Source organism: Haliaeetus albicilla, chromosome 1 (genome assembly GCF_947461875.1).
Source record: "Haliaeetus albicilla chromosome 1, bHalAlb1.1, whole genome shotgun sequence".
NCBI lineage: Eukaryota > Metazoa > Chordata > Aves > Accipitriformes > Accipitridae > Haliaeetus > Haliaeetus albicilla.
Genome location: NC_091483.1, coordinates 14,494,619 through 14,507,946, shown reverse-complemented (window position 1 = coordinate 14,507,946; position 13,328 = coordinate 14,494,619). Strand labels below are relative to the sequence as shown.

Genomic DNA, 13,328 nt, shown 5'->3' with positions numbered 1-13,328 from the left:
TCAGCTATGTAGAAACAACTATGATAGCAAACCCTACTACTTTTCTGCCTTTTGACTACAGACAGTTCTGAGAAGTTTTACGGTTTATAAATGTTAAACCAAACTAATAGAGACAAATCAAAAGTTTTTATTTAGTGTAAAGTCAGAAATACAACATCTTTAAAATGTTCATAAGTTAAATGAAGGCCACAGTAGTGGAATGTAAGATGCTATATAGATGAAATGACTACTATATACACACCGATGGATAAAATATCACTATCCAATCTTACAATACAAACCCATGATTTTAAGATTACTTGATCTTGGGGAAATTGCTGAAGCCTAACAAGCGCATGCTGTTACCACTTGATCTCCTACAGTGCAGATGGAGATGTGTAGTGACGTGGCTTTAAAGCTAGGATGGCTGTAATGCAATGCAGTCTTTTTAAGTCAAGTGCTTGGTGTGATTGTTCTTTTTTTAATGCTCAAACCCTGGACTAAACACATGATCTACTCTACCTGCTAGCAATTCCTGGATGAATTTAGAGTTCCAGTTGGGCAATAAAGTGAGAGAGTAGTCCACAGAAGATTAAAAATAATTTCAGATGTTTACAGGATCCCATGACACAAATGGTATCAGCCATTTGTGCCTTGGTGGGTAAAACTTTACCAGGTTTCTTGACAAACTTGTAAACAGCCCTCAAGACCAAACTATTAGTGCTTTGTCTGCAATCATTTGACTTTGCTGACACTCTGGTGAGTGCTGTACAGTCATCTTAAATGGGGAGATATGGGAGACCTCCCCTTTGGGAGGGGCAAACCTCCTCATGTCAGCTTATGCTTGACACAGCAGTGCTTAGCTGCCAAGAAACTTGGGGATTTATTCTACTATTGCATCCACTCGTTCAGTTTCTGCAGCTTTATTTTATAGAATGCATCACAGCAAGGTTGAAATAGATCCTTGAACTAGTGGTTTCCTTTTGTTAAAAGGTAATGTACAATGGCTTTGTTACTGAAGAGACAGACCTCAGTTCTAGGTAACAACCATAAAGTAAGTCTGCAATGTTGCTGTATGGCAAGATGAAACAAATGCAACTGAGTACTGCTAAAACTTACATCATTTTTTTTATATTTCAGCTTCTGCTCTCCCTTAATACTGATCATGCTAGGCATACCTGCCGCCTCTATGGGAAGTACTCAGACCCGTCATCTGGGCTGAGCTCCTTTACAATACCTGCTAACAAACAGCCAAGCCAGTAAAAAACAGGGCACCTTGATGCTATGCATTGCTCAGAGCAGCACAGATTTGAGAGGCAAAAGCCACCTTTGTTCTACTGCCTTAGATGTTTCTGAGCAGTGCCTCAAGAGGTACTTCACAAACTTGGGCTCTGGGGCAGGAACGCAGTTGCTCTAAGGCCTGAAGCAAAGAAAAGTTTGGCACTTCAGGAGGGAAGTAAAAAGTGACAAGGAAAGACTTGTTCTCGGTTCCTCACTGCAGATTGTTCCCAACGAGCATGAGGAACACTGTTGACCTGTTTGTGTAAAGCTTATTACTCAGGTTTTTATTTAACTCATCATACAACTGGAAAACTTCAGGAAGATCATACATCATGATGCTGTGCCTGATCATTCTTTGAGGAAACAGGAAAGTGAAAATGGTTTGACATGTACACCTTGCAAACTACACACACTCTGATACTGCATCAGTGTGGTATTTCCCTGATGTAAGTTGCTTATCCTTGTTCCTCCCTCTTCCCTTACCCTCCCCCTTCCCAAAAAATCTTAAGTGTTTTTCTGTATGCAAGCCCTACAAATAATGTCATACTGTTATTACTTCATAGAAATTCTTAACTGATTTATAGGTTTTTGTTTAAAGTTGATGCAATTAGACTTTGAATATTTTCATCAAATGAGGTTTCAACACAATATTATAACTATTACTTTGCTAGTCAAGAACGCTATCCTAAGACCTCAAAGAGCGCCAACAGACTTTTGTTTAACCTGACAAACTGAATCCAATTTTTAACAAGATATGCTTATTTTTAAAACAAATATGAAAGTTTAGTAAGTCTCTACACTACATTTGCACATTGCTTAATCTTAACAATACACAAACTTATGTCTCCTGCTCATGATAATGTTCTTAATTCTGTTTATCACCAAAGTTTATAATCTTCAGGTACCCAGTAAAGCCACAAACCTAAGGTATTTTAGCTCGTGTAGCCTATGCCAATTAAAACAAAAAAAGACAGCAGCAATACAATGACATCATCTGAAAGTCAACCCTTACTTCCTTTTGCTTTTTGTGTCAGTTGTTTGGAAAACACTAGACGCTGACATCAGATTTTCTATATACTGTCCAAGAACTTGGTTTTCTGATTTCAGTTTCAAGTTTTCTTCCTTAACAGCATCTACTCGTGCTGAGAGATCTGCGAAGATGATATTACAAGAAAAGTATCAGACACTACTGCATACAATAATGAATATGTTTTATGTGCCTACATCAGACTACTGACACTTTTAATGTGGGAAACATTCCATAAGGTATTACCTTACAAAACACCATGCTACTCACAAGTTTTATCTAAAGCCCATTATTCCTCTATTATTTGGTAGTACAGTATTTTGACAACCTTGTTACACGAATATACTTCAGTCTGTATCTTTATTCTTTTAATTTTTTTAATTAAGCTATTGCAAACTAACCTATTTGGAAACAAAACTTCAGTGATGAACAGACTCAAAGATGTATGTCAACTGATGAGCCTGGAAAAGTGAACCATATCGTTCCTTCTGCTTGATGTGTTATGAGAGTCGAGCAAACATTATGTTGCATAAAGAGGGAAAAAAATAGTTCTGAGACCTTGCTTATGTACCTTCAACTGCATAAGTGACATACTTCTGAACACTTTGACTAAGGTAGGGCAGAACAGTAACGTTCTCTTCTTTTGCTTATTCCTGTGTGCTTGTAAAAAAAATCAGATGTGTCAAGCTGCTAACCTTCAAGTGTGTGCTGCAGTTCCAAAACTTGGTTAATAAGCCGTGTTTTCTCTTCTAATTCCACCTGATTCTCAGCCTCTACAGCTGCAACAAATCATATGAGTTTTAATGCAACCTCTGTAACAGTTGGAAATTATATTAAGTAGAAAAAAATAACAATGATGAACAAGAACATTAAGAACTTATACCATCCATGTCTGCATTCATCATTGTAGAATGGGCTCTTTCCGCTTTTGAAGAGAGAATTCCTGAGCGATGCTCTGCTCAAAGAGAAAAAAAAAAAAAGAGAGAACACCGAGGTGACCGTTAATGTAACTGCCTTTACATGTGGATTTTAGATGCGTCTTTCTAACCCGTGTTAAAAAGCCAGCACGTAAGCCTAAGGCAGAAGAACGTCTTTCGACGTTCTTTCATTATTTTTCCTGGAGCCTTCTGTGGTCTGTAAATACGCTTCTCCGAGCAACTACGCTTCAGTTTACAAAAATAACCGACCTGGGTTCCTCCCCGGTGCCTAAACTAACCCCGTGCGCTTCACCGCTGCGCTTGCCGCCTTCTGGGCACCGATCTTTCTGGAACCGGCCGTTAAAGAAAGGCAGCAGCGGACGGGCCCCCTTCGTCGCCCGCCCCCTCTCGCCGTTATCGCGGACACCGGGCCTGCGGGGCGCAGCCACTGCGCGCCTTTGCCGCGGCTCCCCGTCCGCCTCTCGCCGCATCCCCCGCCGCCGCGTCCCTGCCCCTTCGCCGCAAGACGGAACGGCCGCACGGCAGCGCCGGGGGCGCCCGACCCGCCGCAGAGGGGCTCCCGCCCAGGACCCTCCGCCAGCTCCGCGGCCTACGGCCCCCCCGCTCCCTGCAAGAAGCCGCCCAGGCCCGGCTGCCCCGCCCCGCCCCGCCCCGCCATCCTCACCTGCTGCCGCCGCCTCCTCCTCCTCCTCCTCCCTGCGGGCTGCGCCCCGGCCCCGGCCCCGGCCCCGGCCCCGGCCCGCCCGCAGCCGTCCGCCTCCCCACCGCGCCTGCGCCGCCTCCCCGCTGGCCGGCCCTGCGCGCGCACAGGGCGGTGCCCGCCCTAGCCAATGGGGTGCTCGGCAGCAAGCGGGGGGGCGGGCCTCTCCCAGCCCTGGCACCGCCCCCCCCTTTGCTGACAGGCGGTTCCCCGCCCGGCGGCGGTTGGCGCAGGCGGGGCGGGGCGGGTGTGAGGGGACGGGGAGCGAGGGAGCCCTCCCGCGTCCCCGCTCGCTTTCACGGTGTTGGGCGGCCCTTCGCCGGTAAATCCCGCTGAGGTTTAGGTAAAACGATGGAAGTAACTAGTCAGTGCGGGATTCAGTTAGCATCGACGTTGTTCTGACGGATCCTTTTTGCGCTGGAGGCGGTCAGAGCTGTGGGCCTCGACCCGCGGTCGGTCGGTCGGTCGCTCTGCAGTTGCGTTGAGGAGAAGTTAGGAGAAGGCAGGTGTTCTCCAGTGTGGGAAGTCCTTCGGGTTTGGGCAGGCTGGCAAAGCCTGAGGAAACTTGGAGAAAAACGAGTGTGCGGGTGGCTGCAGCTCACTCCCGGACTGCTTCCAGTCTGGCAGATCAAATAAGCCTTCGGCACGGCAGTGTCCAGGTTAAGAAACCTGGGATTTAGCTCCTCGCTTCTGGATCTTAACAGCGTTAGAGATCCCATCCCACGGAAACCTGAGTAACTTCGCATAGTTGCTCTCGTCTAGCCAGCTCCAAACCAACGCTCCCGTTTCTGTGTCCTTTCCCTGTGGGCGAATGACCCTTGCAGAACTTGCTGCACAGGGTGCTCCTTTTGGACCGCGTAGGACAGCCCGTGAGCCACAGTAAAGACAACGTGCAGGACCCCAGCTAATTTTGGTGGCTTCACTGAAGTGACTGCACTGCATAACCTCCAGTATCTTTACAGGTACTATGTAGCTTGAGCCGTATGTTGCAGTGACACATATCCATACGTTGCAGGAATATATCTAGTTATAAATAAATAATTTGTTGCTGTGTAGATACCCAGGAAGATAAAGGCATTTGGGAAGTGTGCCCTCTACTGTATTTTTTCAATACAACGCAGAAAGTATGTATTTCTAATACATAGTATCTTCTGAGTGCCTCCACAATATTATTAACACTGTGTTAATAACTTTTTTAACCTCACAGTCACATAAATTCAGATTAGGCTGAATGCTGTTCAAGTTATGAAAACATTTTAATTAGAGTCCTGCACTCTGTTTGTACTGGAAAATGAGTCTGTTGTTTTCGGTTCCATTGGCTAGTTTACTTAAAAGTATGTCACCTCTACAAAAGGCATTTTGAACCTAGTAATCCGCCTTAATCCCCTCAAGCAGTCCTCTCAGGCGGTGGCTGGGCCTTAGGAGCTTGTTAGTAACTCTCTTTGATTGCCATTTTTAAATTGACAGGTGCTTCTCACCCTGTTAATGATATTGCTTGCTGCACTTGCTACGTGGCAAGCCTGGCAATCAACAGGTTCTCATCATTCTTTCTAGCAAGATGGTCTCCAGCACTTTGATTAACAGGGAAAAAACATGGCCTGAGTCTTCAGGTGGATACAGATGGATGGAGAGCTCGCTTACCTGGCAAAGAACTTGCTGTGTTTTATATTGTAAGGGGGGCGGGGGAATATTGCAGGCTAATCTTGGGGAAATACACCTCTGCTCCAGAAATTCCGCTTTGCTCGCTGCATTACATTTGCAGTTTATTGTCTAAACCATTCCAAAATGAGCAAAGTGGGGAAGTCCTAGACATTAAATTATGGGACAGAATGGAAACCAGACATATTAGCTTCTGTGCTGTTGTAGTCAAAACAGAGTAGTAATTCCAAGAGTTTCTGGTTTACCTACTGTTTCCATTTTGGTACATATACTGTTGAGGGTTCACTCTGCTTTGCATGGTTGTAGTTTCTGACTGTAGTATTTTCCTTTGATTCTTACCTCTGATGTTTGTGCTTGAACACCAGGCTGAAACTCCTTTTCAGAAGTTAACCTGTGTGAGAGGTTTTTTGGTTTTCCTTTAGAGAAAATCATCTTTATCTGAGCCTCCACTGTTAGCATTGCAGAGGGGCTGTCAGCAGAGAACAGATGGCATCTTTAGTCTACATAATACTGCCTTAGGTTTGTACCTCAGTATGCTCAGACATATAGGATCTCACACAATGCATCTTCCTACTCTAAGTGCTTAATATCAATCCCTTTACCCTAGTATCTGAGATACTGTGCAGCTGGCCCGTGCTCCTGGGCCCCAACATTTAGAAACTCTTTCTGTGTGACCTGGCTATGCCCCAACTCCTTATCATGGCAAGATCCATGCATGTTACTTCTTTTCTTTCCCTGTCCTTCATCCCCTGATTTCCAAGGAAAGTATAGCTAAGTGCTGAGCCAGCAGGGAGCAACCCTGCTGTGCACAGCCCTGGTGTCCACACTCCAGGCACCAAGACTACTGGATTGATGCTGCTGAGTGCAAATTCCACAGAGAGAACGCCTAGCTCCTCTTGCTTTCCCTCAAAAAGGTTTGCCTTCCTAACCCTCCCTCTATTTTCCAGCACAAAGAAGTCAACCCCAGGATTCTAAATATCTGATGCATTACCGGATTTAAACAAACAAAAACCCAAACCCAACACACCACAGAAAAAAAAAAGCCCACAGCCCAAAGTATTTTTTATGCGAAATCAACCACAACAGAAGCTTAGCATATCACATGACTTACCCATTTGTTGTTCAAATTCCTTACCTCACCTGTCTTGCATTGGGTAATACATCATCAATGAAATTTGTTGTGCACTTTAAATATGAAGCTTTGGGGATTTAGAGTACATCCCAAACAGTAAGTTTCCATTTATAATGCAGAATGTGTCCCAGGGAAGACTTACCTATGCATGTGTGTAGAGTAACCAAATGGTACTTTGCATTTAGGGGTGTGCTTGGTGTCCCCTTTGGCTGGAGGTGGCCAATTCAAGCCCTTGTATACAATTCTCGCTTTTATCAGCCTGTAGTATTTTGTTAACTCTTGTGTTAGAAAGTGTCATTTCTTTGTTCTGTAAGTTGTTAGCGTAGCAAGTCTTGTCTGGGGACTGTTTCTGGGAGAACCTGGAACAATCTTTCTGAAGACTGGCTTCTGTTTGACAGGGATCGGGCAACATTTGCTTCTTTGTGGTTTCCCCGCTCGCTGGGAGGGGCAAAATTAATGGGGTAAATACTAATCACATGTAAGTGTGAGCAAATTGGTCAACTTCACTATGTGGCTGTTTACTTTGAGTCTTTGGAATATGCAGCACAAGGCTGAGAGACTGGGCACAACCTGTGTTCACAGAGCTTTTTTTCTTAGTTTTGTTTACAAACTTAATGTTCTCTACTTTAGAGAACATATACCTTATCAAGAAAATTAAATCATATTCTCAAATGCTGGAAATTAATTGTTTACTTCTGTGGAGCAGCATAACAACATACTAATAGCCACTCTGCAGTCTAAAAGAAGAAATAAGATGATTCTCTTTATTACTGGAAATACTTGAACACTGCCCCAAGTAGTGATCCACTGTTTTGTTTATTAAACTATTTTTACATTACACACTAGATCACTCACTTCAGGTAAGTGAATTTTTCTGACTGAAGAGTTATAAAGAGAGCTCTTAATATTTAGCAATGTGTCAGAGTTCCTGAAGTCAAAACTGACTTGGATGTAACTAAGAACAGGTGCTAATCCCTTCCTTTCTTACTAATTCATTTTATGTTTTCTAAGGCATTTGGTTAAAGCAGAGGAGGCATTCATAATATTGTCATCTATGTTCAATTTTTAGGAACAAGAAGTTTCACTTCACAAATGCAATTATCTATAATTACTTGTATCTGAAGTTCCAGTTAAGCTTTCCTAAAACTAGCTGACATTGCTGGCAAAAGGATTAATTTATTCAGTTTCACTGAATGAGCATTTTTTGCTTAAAGTAGCAACAATCTCCCTAGGATATAAAGCATCATTAACAGTTTACGTGAATGCATACATGTGTACAGTTACAAAACTACAGGAGAGAATTTTATTGCTCTGATTCTCAGATTCTGAGTCATTGCTGCTAATGACAAACGTTTTCGGACGTTTTATTTCTAAAACTCTGGTGTATATCCTGTTTTTTTCGATGGTACACAGTGCAAACCAACAAGCCTGTCACTTCCTTTTTGGCAACCTTACAGGCGCTAGAGGCGCCTGCGTAAGCTGTCTGATGACAGAGGCTTCATTGTTCACCACTAGAATAGAAACATATTCTCCTTTTCACTAACAGAAGAAGGTATTGTACAACTTTCTGAGATGAGTTTGCTACTTGAACTGTACTGTTTTCTCCTTTAACTAATTATTGCCACAAAGAAAAAGACAAAAAGGAATACAAATGCCTTAGTTCTTTTTCCTTGCCATACTAACTCGCAAGACCCTTTACATCAAATCTTCATCATTTTGTTTCTCTACGGAAATGACAGACAGACTCAGAACTTTTTTTTCCAAGTAATGTTGCTTTACATCAGAATTCTCTGCAATTCTTGTTACTCTTTCTCAGTAGCCTCAAAAGGCTTTTGTAGCCTTGTGCACATCCTTGTGCAAATTTACAATTACAGACTTCTGTCAAATGGAGAATCTGAGTAGTTCTTAGTTTGCACTTTTTCCAACCAAATCAAATTGTACAAAATGAGCAGCCATTTAGGCTTACATTGGTCTAACTGTTGTCTGTGTCCTTGCTTATTGTGCGTGTTTTGGTAGTGCCTTGTGTCCTGAGCGAGAATGGCACCTCATATGATGTAACCTGTGAGCATACAGTTGGAAAAAAAAAATCCAGCCTCTTCAGAAGGTCTACAAAAAGAAAGCCTGAGAAAGTCATGTTTTCTCTTTAACCCTGGAGAGGCCAGCCTTCTAATGTAACTGTGCCCTATCGTTTGTAAGGTTGTGCATGAGTGTAAATGTTCTCATTTCTACTCTGACTCCACAAAAATGCATTTTTAAATAGACTGAGCAACTGCACTCTTTGCAGCTTTAGGCTGTGAATACCAACATATATGACCTGATGTTGGCCTGTTAACAGTTTGCTCCTCCTTGTAATCATCAGCTATAGGTTTGCCACCAAATTTTGTGGAAGAACTTTGTAACAAGATTCCGTAAAGCTTTACTGGTAACTTAATGAGATTAAAAACTGGTTTGCCTTCTGTAAGTTAGGCCTAAACATTAAGAAGTTTGTATCTGCTTTTTAAAAGGAGAGGTTTACCTAGGAAAAGTAGCCCTTAATGTTGGCTTTCTGGAAAGCGTATTTGAAAAAAGATAATTTCTAGGTTGTTTACAATGAGGAAAGAGAGCCTTGATTTACTTATAAAGCATTAATCAGAAGAACAATACAGAAACTTTTGCAGCTGTTGGGCATCATCTCACTGGTTTGTTTTATTTTTTCTTTCATTTCCTCTGTGGTTTTGTTTGAGTAGGTAATTTTTTGAGGGAACTTTATCAAGTGCTATGAGTCTCTAAATGAAAAGGTGTTTCTTTCATTAAAGGTGAAAATATTTTCACAAATGCTGTTAATGAATGCTTTCCTTGATTTCATACACTTTTGATATTGCTATTAAAAAAATTATTGAGAAGTTTCTATCTTGCTACCATTTTGTGTTCATCTTAATTTACATGGAAGTGATTTATTTTTAATACCTGTGTACTTAATAAATAGAGAAACGCTGCTGTTTTGAAAGAGCAGTAGCTATTAAATATTCATGCATTGCATTCAGTTAATCAGGCTCAGTAACCCCTGTTGCTTTGCCACAATGGCTTTTCACTGTACTAAAGAAACTTTGATATGAAGACTGTATTCTGATTATGCTTGAGATTGTACGTACATAGCATGTTGTTCTACTTGTCTGTTTAGTATATTTTCCAGTACATTTTAAGAAATGGGGGGAAAGCCTTATGCAATTACAAATGTACTAGAGTTCATTAAAACCAGTGCATCTTTGTGATCCTACTTAAAATTTAATTATGGAACACTTGCTTCTAAAACATCAGGTCATCCTTGGGCAAAGTCCACTTATGATCTACATATTGCAAGTCCCGTTTCCTTATTCCTTGCTTGAACTCACTGTTGCCCATCCTAAGGAACCTTTTTCTCTCTCACCATGTAAAATTTGTCTTTTATCCTTGCTGCTCTTCTGGAATTAACGTTATTCTCCAGCCTTACAGTTACAGCTGTAAAGCCCATTCTGTTTGTTAGCTTCTGTGCTCCAGAGTTACTGTAATTAGTCTTAACTTCAAATGGGAGAGGTGAGGAAGACTGTTTCCTACAAAGTATATGATAGTCTCTTCCTCTTACAGGTTAGGAATTTTCTTATACCTTTCTCTCTAGCCTCCAGGTGTTGCCCTCTGACAGAAGAAATGGACCAGGGTTATCATGTTCACTGTGAATCTTACTGTATTCTCCCTCTATGCATTCAAGCTAAAATCTTGCCTGAAAATGTCATTTATTTTCCGTTACTCTGAATTTCTCTCTCTACTTCTGAGTGACTGTCCCCACCTCTTCACAACTAGGGGAAGAGCTCTGATATTGGTAACAGATCTTGCATAAAGAAACCTTTTTTTATGGTCCTCTTTGTGTTGTGAACATGATCTTTCTCTGACCTTGGGTGTGTTACTGCAGTCAAGAGTCTAGTAAATTTGAAGTGCTCCGTTTCTGAGGTGCAGTAGACTCTTACTTGCACTGTTACTGAGCAGCTACTTTTGTATCAGTGACATCTGTCAGGGCTTGGCATTGGTGAGTATATTTTGGTATCTAGTGTCAGTTGGTGCTTGAATGGGAGAGTTTTTAACTTTGTGCCTCTGTTTCCTTATGTGTATTAATGTTTTTCCAAGCTGCAAGGGTGCTGAGGTTAGAGTAGTAGAGGAGGCTAGTGAGTGTTTGCCTTCTAAAGAAAGCGACTTGACGTCTTCTGAAAGACTAAGCAAGCAATATGGCAAAAACACCCATCTGTGAGACAGGGCAGATTCAAACCCATCCAGTATTATGGAGTCATCCCTAACTCAGCTACTTCTGGATGCTTTGCAAAGACTAGACAATCTTGCCACTGTGTGCCGCCCCTCATCTGTTCTTGCCATGTTATCAGCTGTGCAGCGAGTCATGAAACAGTGTCATAGGATACCTTTTCATCACTGTTCTACACCTTGCTACAGGGAAAGAGTGAGATTCACTGTCAGCAGAACCTTTCATTACTGCACAACTTGTACCAAGGTCTGCCAATTTTTCTTCTTGTGAATACTTCAGTTCAACCACATCTTGATGTCATTAGGCTATATGCTGTATAAACAAAGTGCATTCAGATATCCAGTTCAGCACCATCACACTAATAGGTAATTGGTAGAAAATTGTGTTCTAAAAATAAGATAAACTCCATGGTATTTTTTATATAGGAAGTAAAGATAGCATGTACAATAACATTCTTTACACTAAAAAAAAAAGGGGGGGGGGGGCAATAGGACTTGTATTATTCATTAATAAGCAATCCAGATTCCTAGCTACTGTAAATTAGCACAGCTCTATGGCAGCCGTGCTGACATGATCACGTTGATACTCTGGCCACACCTTTCTAAATAATTTATTATCAATTCATATTAACTCATTTCATTTTTCCGGTGTGTAGAACTATCCTACTTCCCATTCCAAATAATTTCTATTCCATAAGCTACAAGGCGGGGGTGGGGGGAGGCAGTCTTTGTTTTCGTAGTTTCTTTTTAAACAATTAAAAGCTTAATAGTGGGGGTTTAAATGGATCAGCTTATTTCCATTACCAATTAATTTGCATCACTTCTTGCGAGCTCTCACTAGAGTGTGTCAAAGAGATTATTGTTCCATATTCAGGAGGAAAGGCCAGCATTATCGGTGTGTTCTTTGATAGTAGTAACTACCGAGTTAACATTACTGTAACTTTTTCTTTCTGAACAGTGAAAGGCTATATGTGCTCAGATGATGAATGTATATTACCATATGCTATTATGTGAAAACTGTGGTAGCCTCCACACCCACAGAATCTCAATTCTTAACTAATCACAAGGTTTATTCAACTATACAACTAGAAAAGTTTACTTGAGGGCATTTGCTAAAAATACATTGTACATTTGTATGCTCATCCAGTATTACTATTCAGCCCATGGAATTTGTATTGTATCCACAGATTACTGTAATTTCTTACCTGAATCATCTGCCAAAGAAATGTTGGTGAAAGTGCCATCCTCTGCATCCAAAGGTAACTCCATTTTGCTTTCTTTTTTCAAAGTTTTTGAGACGTGCATTAAGCATGGCAGTTGTCAGCCATTTTTCAGTGTGCACGTGACTTCTCTGGTTAAATCTTTAATGAGTCCAACACACAGGTGTTATCGCATACAGTTGGCAACTACACACATCTTACTCTGTGTGGTATCTCATGTGAACCTTGAGCTCTTTTCCAGAAATTGTTAAGCTATAAGGTGTCTGCGTTCTAACTGCTTCGTCAGATACGTGCTGAGCAAACACTGTTATTGCAGGCTCTTTCTGTGAAAGAACTGTATATTCACACTAGCTGGCTTTTTGTTGTTGTTGTTCTTGGTTTTCTCTAGAGCTGTGTATGGGGGTTTTTGATAGAGAAAAGAGAGAAAGTAACTTGAAGTGCTCAAAAAAATGTTACTTGCAGTCCAAGCAAATGCAATGGACAGATTTGAGAGCAGCAAATTTAAAATGTAATCTTCAAATACTTACGAATGTGAGTAATTTTACTTACATGAACAGTTGCATCAAAACCAATCAGGTAATGTGAACAAGTGAAGTTATTTAAGTAAGCGTGCGACGTTCTGTGATAGTAGACAGGAGGAAGGAAGAGAAATTGAGTTCAGAGAAAACCCCACTTTAGTCGTCTTGGTTTGCTTCTTAAAGAAAACTGAACATAATTTGGACATATAAACTAGAAATTCACCTCAAACTACTTACCTCTTTAGAAACAGCTTTCTTTTGTACTCCTGGAATAGAATGTTTTTCTTGCAATTAATTTAAAAGTATAAATGGCCCTGGTCTTGATTAAAGACAGTATAGTGAATAGTGGAACCACTTCATTTTCAGGGGGTTGCATGTTCAGAATCTACCCGTCTTTTAATTTTGCTAGTTTGTATTCAGAAAAAGGCTGTAAGTTTAGGATGTTGACAAATAATTTTTTTCTTAATTGTAATTAGGAACCTCTCTCAAGTCTCACTAAAAATTGAATTTTAGTTTTGTGAAGCACTGTCCAACTATAGGATGAGATAATTCTCAGAATTTACAGTTTACCTTTCACATTTGTAGACATAATCGATGTGAACTCCTGA

The 13,328-nt window shown here is 41.2% G+C and overlaps 2 protein-coding genes across 6 annotated transcripts in view; one reads left to right on the top strand and one right to left on the bottom strand.

Moving 5' to 3' along the window:
* Nucleotides 1-107: 107 nt before the first annotated feature.
* On the bottom strand, nt 108-12,302 carry SCOC (short coiled-coil protein). Of its 5 annotated transcripts, none has more exons than XM_069779514.1 (4): nt 12,188-12,302; nt 3,171-3,242; nt 2,983-3,066; nt 108-2,411 (listed from the first exon to the last, which is right to left on the bottom strand). In XM_069779514.1, the coding sequence occupies exons 1-4, from the start codon at nt 12,285-12,287 to the stop codon at nt 2,269-2,271; spliced, it is 399 nt and encodes a 132-aa protein (XP_069635615.1). In that variant the 5' UTR covers nt 12,288-12,302; the 3' UTR covers nt 108-2,268. The 5 variants fall into 5 exon arrangements, with proteins under 5 accessions (XP_069635615.1, XP_069635623.1, XP_069635639.1 ...); XM_069779522.1 differs by lacking the exon at nt 12,188-12,302 and adding an exon at nt 3,897-3,915 and having other exon boundaries at nt 3,171-3,246; XM_069779538.1 differs by lacking the exon at nt 12,188-12,302 and adding an exon at nt 3,890-3,912.
* Nucleotides 8,254-13,328, top strand: part of MAML3 (mastermind like transcriptional coactivator 3) — a 321,717-nt gene continuing 316,642 nt past the window's right edge. The window contains exons 1-2 of the mRNA XM_069779503.1: nt 8,254-8,268; nt 12,170-12,241. The gene's annotated coding sequence lies outside the window, so the exon portion shown is untranslated. The remainder of the gene's footprint in view (nt 8,269-12,169; nt 12,242-13,328) is intronic.